The 8,687-nt window shown below is 53.5% G+C and overlaps 1 protein-coding gene across 1 annotated transcript; it reads right to left on the reverse strand.

Annotated features, from left to right (window-relative positions):
* Nucleotides 1-3,383: 3,383 nt before the first annotated feature.
* LOC125087361 (tubulin gamma-1 chain) lies at nucleotides 3,384-8,502 on the reverse strand. Its single transcript, XM_047707602.1, has 11 exons — nucleotides 8,344-8,502; nucleotides 7,914-8,026; nucleotides 7,563-7,730; nucleotides 6,294-6,362; nucleotides 5,941-6,020; nucleotides 5,372-5,498; nucleotides 5,045-5,131; nucleotides 4,776-4,925; nucleotides 4,263-4,415; nucleotides 4,011-4,172; nucleotides 3,384-3,822 (listed from the first exon to the last, which is right to left on the reverse strand). The coding sequence occupies exons 1-11, from the start codon at nucleotides 8,390-8,392 to the stop codon at nucleotides 3,625-3,627; spliced, it is 1,356 nt and encodes a 451-aa protein (XP_047563558.1). The 5' UTR covers nucleotides 8,393-8,502; the 3' UTR covers nucleotides 3,384-3,624.
* Nucleotides 8,503-8,687: the final 185 nt, after the last annotated feature.

Below are 8,687 nucleotides of genomic sequence, written 5' to 3' on the forward strand. Positions count from 1 at the left end.
TGTGGGAATTATAGTTAAAACCAGATCTGAAGGGTTCTTGAGACTCAGAGCTTTCAGTCACCCTATTCATGATTCATAATGGATTTGAGGGCTGGAGGGATGAACTGCCTACCTCTGGAGTCCATGGCCAAGGTCACTACTATCGCAACGCCAGAGATACAAGGAGGGCATTTCCCGCTGGGTCTCACAGGGGTGAGATTGACCGAGCCTGCAGCTTTGCAAGAAACTTGATTTTACCAATTCACACGGCAGCGATCAGGCCCTAGGGCATTTCATTAAAACTTATAAATGATGGATTAGAAAATCAGACTGTCAATTTAAAATGTTCCCGTTACTTTCTTAGAGCAACCCCTTATCTGCTTAAGATACCTAAGAGGGATGGAAGGTGAGCAGGTGGTGGAGATGGGCCTTCCTGGAAGGTGCCCTGATGTTGGATCTGACTCTCCACTGCAGAGAGCCCCTTTCTAGGGAGGTGGAGCATACGGGTGACCAGTGGAGACCACAGATGAGTCTAACTGGACTGACTCACCACCCCTGCCTGGCATCTGCACTGACCGTGAGCTCCCGACCCACCCTTGGGGTGGTCCCCTCTTCTCCTTGTGCTGGTATGCTTGCCAAAGTGACATTCGTGAGTTCCAGATCGCTTACACCACTCTCTATTACAAAGCGCTTCCTGATACCAGAGCTCTGTCCCTGGGCCACATCACACGGGGGTCCTGGGAATATGACCCTGAAGTGGCTGATTTTCTTATTTGTTTAGTCAGAGAGGTTCCTGTTCTGGGCGTGAGCCGTTTTTCTCTGCAGCCGCCCTCACCTCTCATTGGGACAGTTACTTTAGTGGCCTGCAGTCTCTGCAACCACGGATTTTTCACCACCAGCACCACCTGCTGTCTTGATTCCCAGAGGACCTCCTCCCTGTCCACCTGGCCTTGCAGCCCTCTAGTTGACACACTTAGGGGTTTGCCGCTGGCCAAGAACTGGGAGGGGCCGCGCCGGCCTGGGGTGATGGGTGATCTGGAAATAGACTTGGGGGAGGGGCCTGGCCTTGAAGCTGGTACTGAGGTGTGTGTCTGTGTATCTAGCGCCTGGCCCTCAGCAGTGGGGAAAAGAGAGGCGTCTTTGCAGACCCAGCCATCCTTTCCAGAGAGGCCCACCTGCCTAGGGTATTCCCCGCTTGGATTGGTGGATGGAGTCCTAAGCACACACAACTTTTCCTCTGGACTGCCTGGTGCTTCCTCCCCCTAGGGCTCCTCACCCTAGAACTGGGTCTGGCAAAGAAGGTCCTGGGCTTGTGGCCACATCTGCCAGTGCTCATGACCCCCACTCAGCACCAGTTGCTCACGCGGCTACCCTAGGTGATGAAAGGTTGGTCATCGGGGCAGAGGCAGTCAAGGGAGAGGAGCCAGGCAAGGTGCCCAGTGGTGCCGGGGCCAGAGGTGGAGCCCTGAAGGCACCAGGTGCACGCTGGTTTCCCCTGAAGTCATCCTCCGTACTGAGACAACAGGCGGCTGCTTGACACCAACCAGGCTGGCTCTCCTGAGTCAGCCTCCTGCGGGCCCTGGCAACTGAAGGTGACAAGTTCATGCTTTGACTGTGGTGGTGACAGGCTAATGGCCTCCCTGCCACCCCTCAGGAAGCCCAGGGCCCAGCCTCTGACTGCCCATTCTCTGCCTGTCAGTCCCTTTGGTCTGGCCTCAGTGTTTTTCACTGTTAATATTCAAGGCTTTATTAAAGATAAGTGGGTCCATGGAAGGAAAAAGATGTCCTCAGGTCAACAATGAAGCAGGAGAAAAAAATCTTAGTTTGCCCAAGGTTCCTGGGTACTCTTCAGCCTCCATAGGGACTCACAGATACCTTCTGGAGCTGGTCCTTCACCTGTGTGCTAAGCTCCGCCAGCCCCAATCCTGATTCATTGGGCTGACCCTCTGGCTTTGGCCCCAGACATCCTTGTGGTCATGCCAGTCTGGCATGACACTGAGAAGGCAGGCACAGGTCCCCAGCTACCCTGACCTGGGTGATGGGGACACTTTCCAGGCTTACCTGAAGCCAGTTGAGGCTGACCCTCCGTCCAACCCGGGGACTGCACCTGTCCTATCTGCACAGCTGTTCAAGGTCCTCACACACTCTGACAACCACGGGCTCATCCAATGGCTCCAGACCGCAGGAATGGGATGATTCTACACTAACCCATAAGATACCTCAAAAGGCAGGACATGCAATGGTTAGGAATACTGATACCAGTCAGTCCAATCAGGATTTGACTCCCACTCTGTCATTTACTAGGTCTGAGACCTGGTAAATTAGGCATGATTAGTCTCAGTTTCTTGTTTATAAAATCTATTTATTTATAAAATCTACCACGTCATAGAACTGAACAAAATAATGTGAGTACCCTAGCATAATGTCCACATACGTGGTTGTTCTTACCCCCAAACCTCACCTTTGGGGTGCATAAGTACCTAAGAGGGGCCCTGACAATCCACCATGACCTAGGGACAACCTACTTTGCTCTTGTGATTCTGAGAATTTAGGTCACTACATATTTACTACTTCCTTGCAATCTTCCACCAGAAGTGGAGGCCACTGGCCCTTTAACTAGAGACCCCCTGTTCACAGAATCACGGACCCTTAGCTATGGGCCCACTTTGGCCCTGCATGTAGTCCAGGCTTTGGCTTTGGTCTCCTGAGCTGCTTGTCCTGGACTCCAGCTGCCTGACCAGTGGCTTTCTTGGACTGGCTCTCTGGCACACTCTGCTTACAAGATGAAAGGCACTTGGACCAACTCTCTTGCTTGCTCAGGGCCTGGCGGTAGGGATGGTGGCTGCAGGCCTGCTGCTGGGAGGACTAACAGGACACTCTGATGTGGGAACATGAAACTGGTGGAAGGGTCACCTGATCCATGGAGGGCTTGGAGGGGGTGGGGAACCTGGGGCCCACAATGTCATGAGAGAGTAAGGCAGTATCTGTTGGCCTTTTTACCCTGGAAAGAAATGTCTCCCATGAGTGGACCCCAACCATGTTCTCCAAAATGAGGAAGGGGAAGGAAAAGTGAGGGGAGGCATTTGCTCAGCGTTAAAGAGGCTGGAAGTTGGGGAAGACCCTTTCACTGTGATGGAGAGAGAACAGGCATCCCCCTTCTGCACATCTACAAGCCTTTTTTTTTTTTTTTTTTAAAGATTTTATTTATTTATTTGACAGAAAGATCACAAGTAGGCAGAGAGGCAGGCAGAGAGAGAGGGGGAAGCAGGCTCCCTGCCAAGCAGAGAGCCCGATGCGGGGCTCGATCCCAGGACCCTGAGATCATGACCTGAGCTGAAGGCAGAGGCTTAACCCACTGAGCCACCCAGGCGCCCCCATCTACAAGCCTTTAAGAGACCAGTGACTTGATTTATTATGTCCAGTGCTTTATTTAACATAAATAGTCTCATAAGAGGAGACATAAACATGTCCCCAGGCCAGTACAGAGTACGTGTGTGTGTGTGTGTGTGTGTGTGTGTGTGTGTGTGTGTGTGTGTTTATGAGGAAGAGATATGTGAGGTCCCTGATCGGTACTCTGAGGGCGTGGCCCGTCAGGCAGGGCCTGGGCCAATCAGTAAGGCAGATGAGGTCCCCGTCCTGGGGTCCTCACTGCTCCTGGGCGCCCCAGGAGATGTAGTCTGGCCGCGTGGCTGCGTGGTACTCGTCGATGAGCTGCTGCACCACCTCCCTGGATGTGTCCAGCTCGTCGAAGTTCTCCTTGAAGATGTCCTCCTTGCGGAACTGCTCCAGGAAGGCCTCCCGTTTCCGCAGTTTGTCATACTGGCGACAGGTCCGCTCGAAGAGCTTGGTGTGTGCAGAGAGCAGGGGTCACAAAGAACTTAGAGCAGCAGTATGGCCCAGAAAGCCAGGGAAGCAAGGCTGGGCAATCTGTATGTTAAGAGAGCCAGAAGCAGGGGCAGCAGGGATGTGGAAAGGTGAGGCCCAACCAGGGAAGCAAATATGGAAAGACATGTGTAAACAGTGAGCCTCACCGAGGAGATGCTGGTGTGGTTGGCCATCATGAGCCCACTGACCCGGTGGGCCGAAGGCAGGTAGGGAGACTTCCTTGACAGGGCCACCTGGATGCTGGCAGGGCCCCAGGGGATGAAGTTGGCCAGCTTCCGTTCCCGGATCCTCTGCAGACTCTTGTGGACCTGGGGGGAGGGGTGCACACAGCAGTGGTGGTGGTAGCCTCTCCTCTACCCCTGCGGGGCCCGGGGGTGGCATGAAGGGGCCTCACCTACCTGGGTGGGGTCCACCTCCCCCTGGATGATGTTGAGGATGGCGATGTAGCAGTGATTGGTCTGGCGATCCCGGCCCGTGGACACCATCACGTTCTTGGGCTGCAGCAGCCGCCTCATGACATCCAGGACCGTGGTCTTCCTCACGCTGGCCACCTGAGGGGACAGTGGGCCACAGGGCCCGGGCCCGCACTCAGGCCACCGTCCAATGCCTCAGCCCTGTCTCTTAGGGAAGGGTCTCGAGATCCAGGTCTACACTGAGCCTCTGCTGTGGGACTGAGTCCTCCTCAGCTCAGCAAGGTCATGGCCCTGTGCGGGAGCATCCGCAGATGCCACAGGGCCTGGGCTCTGCGGGGAGGGAGCCAGAGGCACAGGGGAGAGGAGAGTGGGTCAGTGTGCAGTTAGACGGTCTATCCTGGTCCCGGAGCACAGAGCCTCTGGGGGCCGCAAGGGGCAGCTCCTGGGGCAGCAGGGGGACAGAAAGGCGAGGGCAGGGCCTGCCGCAACTGCTCCTACCGACTGGTCCGTGGTAAGCGGGGTGTAACCCGTCATGAGGAAGTGAAGTCGAGGAGTGGGAATGAGCGAGGCGATGAGGCCGATGAGGTCGTTGTTCATATAGCCGGGGTAGCGCAGGGTGGTGGTGCTGGCTGACATGATGGTGGACACCTGGGGACAGGAGCGTGTGCTGTGGGCCCTGGCCCCTAGGAGGGGTGAGGGCTCCCTTCCTGAGGTGGACCAGAGCAAGGAGGGGTTCCAGCCCAGAGAGTCCGGGAATGGGGGCTCACCAGCTGGTTGATCTGGGAGAAGGACGGGTTCTGGATGTGCAGGCGGTCTGTGGCGATCCGGTTCAGGGCTGTGTTGTCCAGCACTACCTGGAGGGGGGGGGACAGAAGAGAATGACAAATTTATGGAGACAGAAAGAATAGGAGTTCTGCCTGAGTCTGGGCTCTGAAACTTAATTTCTTTGGTGCCTCATGGCCAAAAAGACCCATCCAAAAGGCACTGGCACAGGACTGAGGAACAAAAGGGCTCAAAATGGACTTTTTAAGTGCAAGAAGATGATGAAAGCAGAGGTGCTGCTGGAGGGGAGAATGGCAGAATCCAGGACGCACCACACAGTCTGCATTCTGGGTCAGCCTCTTGAGCGTGAGCAGTGAGTTGTAGGGCTGGACCACCACATCGCTCATCTCATCCTGGTTGGGGAACACTGAGTACGTCTGCACCAGCTTCTTGGGGTACCTAATGGGGTTGAGAGAAGAGGGTCAGGGTAAGAGACTGGAGATTTGGTTAACGTGGGGCTCATGATAGTCAGAAAGTGGCTGAACCTAGATGGGGAAACTGGGGTGGGACACAGGACCAACAGAGAAAGGAGACTTGACTTTTGGAAGTCTGCAAGCCCAAAGGAGGAATGGCAGAGACACATCTTCAGACCTAGGGTTCTAACTCTAAACCAGCCATGCTCCCTGAACCTTCATCTCTTCATCTAGGGCCTAGATTCTAAGCTGCGGATCCAAATCCCCAGAGTGTGATCAGGTTCTTGGTCATTGTACCTTCCCTTTCCTAACCACAGGACTGAACAAAAGGGCTCTTTCTCTGTTCCAGCAAATAGGAAGGCGTATCTGGAAGGCCTCCCAGCTTCTTGGGAAACCAAGTTTTCCAGCCTCATGAAACACAGACTTACCTGTCATTCAGCCGTTCTAAGAGGTAGGAGCCCAGGCCAGAGCCTGTCCCCCCAGCAATGGAGTGACACAGCACGAAGCCCTGCATGGGGAAGGGGCAGTCAGTGTCTAGGTATTGCATTGCAAACTGGACCCATCCTACGACTTCCAGGACTCCTATCTTCCTGAGGCCTCTCCTCCACTTCCCTCCCCCACACCTACAGCTTAGGAGACCCTGCCTTGTGTCCAACAAAGCCCAGTGGCTTGTTCAGTGGAAAGGGCACATGGGGAGGTCTTATACCTAACGGTTGGCTTCTAAAGGGTGTCGTCAAGCCTTTCCTATGACAAATCCCACCAGCATTCCTAAGACACTCACCTCTAGACTGTCACTGCCATCTGCCTCCCGATCTATGATGTCGAAAATGTCCTCGTGGATCTTCTCTCCCTGTACAGACATGGGGAGTGTCAAAGTGGCACAGGACCATGGACAAGGACTCTGACCTCAGAAGAGCCACCCTGGATTCTCTTTATAGAACCATAAAAGTCCTTTTGTGGAGCACAGTAGCCCTGCTTTTCATTAGTATTGAGAGACAGTAAAGCACAGTGGGTATGAGCAGATGGTACATCCGGGTCATGTATCAGTTCTAGTTTTATTTAATCAAGTGACTCTGGGCAGATTACTCAGTTTCCTCATTTGTATAATGAAGGGAATAATACAACTCTTCAATGCCTTATTTAAAATTCTTGGGGCCAGGTACGTTTTGGGATTCAAATTTTTCCTGTTCAAGTAAGTACTATGGTACATATGATGTATGTTAAGTAAAACACCAGTGGGTGTCTAATGTGTGTTAATCAAATATATTAATATATTAATATAAAATATATTAATATTTCTGCAATGACACATATGAGTAATGACAAGTTGGATAGACGCTAAAATAGCTTATCTCCACTGATATTTGGGTTTTTTTAAAGATTTTATTTTATTATTATTATTTTTAAATATTTTATTTATTTATTTAACAGACAGAGATCACAGGTAGGCAGAGAAGCAGGCAGAGAGAGAGGAAGGGAAGCAGGCTCCCTGCTGAGCAGAGAGCCGGACGCGGGGCTCGATCCCAGGACCCTGAGATCATGACCTGAGCCAAAGGCAGAGGCTTTAACCCACTGAGCCACCCAGGCGCCCCTTAAAGATTTTATTTTTAAATAATCTCTACACCCAGCGTGGGTCTCGAACTCACAACCCCCAAGATCAAGAATCACATGCTCTACTGAATGAGCCAGCCAGACACCCAAGATTTGGTTTTGCTACTAAATAAGTTATAAATCATCTTTTGGTTTCACAGCTTTCTGAAATCTGAAAAAGCAGTTAAGAGGCCATGAACCTATAATACCTACCTCTACAGTTCTGGGGAGGTTTAAGCAAGTTATATGTAAAACATTTAGTATAGCCTGGTACATAGCACTGGCAAGTGCAGTCTTAACCATATTATATAGTAGACTTAAAAAAAAAACTCTCCTCAGCCATCTCTCTCTCCACTACACATACATCCTTGATCTGGTTTCTTCTCTCTCTGGCAAGTCATACAACCTATCCTCACACAGGAAGGGAGTTGTGGGTCCTGCCAGAGAAATAGCAAATGACCTGCGAGAATCCACTGGCCCAGTTGTTGCCAGCTCCTCCTCCATGCTCCGACAGGTAGATGTTCTCTGGGTTGTAGAGCTTCGCATAGGGGGAGTTGAGGATGGAGTGGATCACCCGGGGCTCCAGGTCCAGCAGCACCGCCCTGGGGATGTAGTGCTCATCGTCTGCCTGCCAAGGGGCATCCAGCAAGGGGGCACAATCAGCTAAGGCCCAGCCCTCCATCCTCCCAGCTCTGGCTCCTGCCTGCCCTCCCTCCTCAAGCCTCCCGCCCTGGTTCCTCTGCTCAGCGGGTCTCCCGGTACCAGGCCCCTGCCCTTCCCTCAGACCCCCTGGCCATGTCGCTGGGGGCACCTGGTAGAAGAAGACGTCCTTGCGGTCAGTGCCCTCGGTGGCGAACTCCTCTACGATGCCCTCGGGGCTGATACCATGCTCGGCGCACAGCTGTTTCCAGAACTCGAACCCAACTAGGGGAGAGGGGCAGACGGGGGAGAAAGAGAATATCTGGGTCTGGGCAGATTCCAACTAGGAGCTGAGGGACTGAGCGTCTGGGTTTGAAGGTAGGAAGTCAAGCCTCGGGAGTCTCCCATGTAGGAGGAAAGGGCTGTATGCCAGCGACTGGGAGGGGAGGGCCCCTCGGGGTTGGGCAACTGGACACTGGGTCAGGCATGTCCCGCCTTCGGAAAACTACGATTCTGGGAAGGGCAGATGGAGTCCGGGATCACAGCGAGAGCCCACAGAATCTAAGGAACCTAAGTAGTGGAGGGGCCGGAGGTTCGCTCACTCTGATTGCCGCACTGGCCCAACTGTAGGGTGATGATTTCCCTCGGCATCGCTCCTCAGGCACCGGCGCTGCAGACGCTCCCGCCAGCCAAGCCGCGGCTCTGAAGCCGCTAGCCGCAAGACGCAGGCGCCAAACAACCTGTTCCTCCCACAAACTTTCTCTGCTCCAATGAGAACTGAGTTCTGGCGATGGCAAGTCCTTATTCATCCGGCTTCAGTCGAGCAGACTGCGCATGCGCAGCTCCGGGTCGCGCTCTGCGCTTGGGCGCGGAGGACGTACTTTGACGTAGTGTTCTTTCCTCTGGGTGGACGGGAACTAGAGCCCGCGCGCAGGCGTACTGTGGA

The sequence above is a fragment of the Lutra lutra genome, chromosome 16, assembly GCF_902655055.1.
Source record: "Lutra lutra chromosome 16, mLutLut1.2, whole genome shotgun sequence".
Classification (NCBI taxonomy): domain Eukaryota; kingdom Metazoa; phylum Chordata; class Mammalia; order Carnivora; family Mustelidae; genus Lutra; species Lutra lutra.

Coding starts and splice junctions, on each gene's coding strand:
- LOC125087361 (XM_047707602.1), bottom strand. CDS start 8,392: ATGCCGAGGGAAATCATCACCCTACAGTTGGGCCAGTGCGGCAATCAG. Junction 8,027..8,343: donor GGGCCAGTGCGGCAATCAGA/GTGAGCGAACCT, acceptor CCTCTCCCCTAG/TTGGGTTCGAGTTCTGGAAA. Junction 7,731..7,913: donor AGGACGTCTTCTTCTACCAG/GTGCCCCCAGCG, acceptor GCCCCTTGGCAG/GCAGACGATGAGCACTACAT.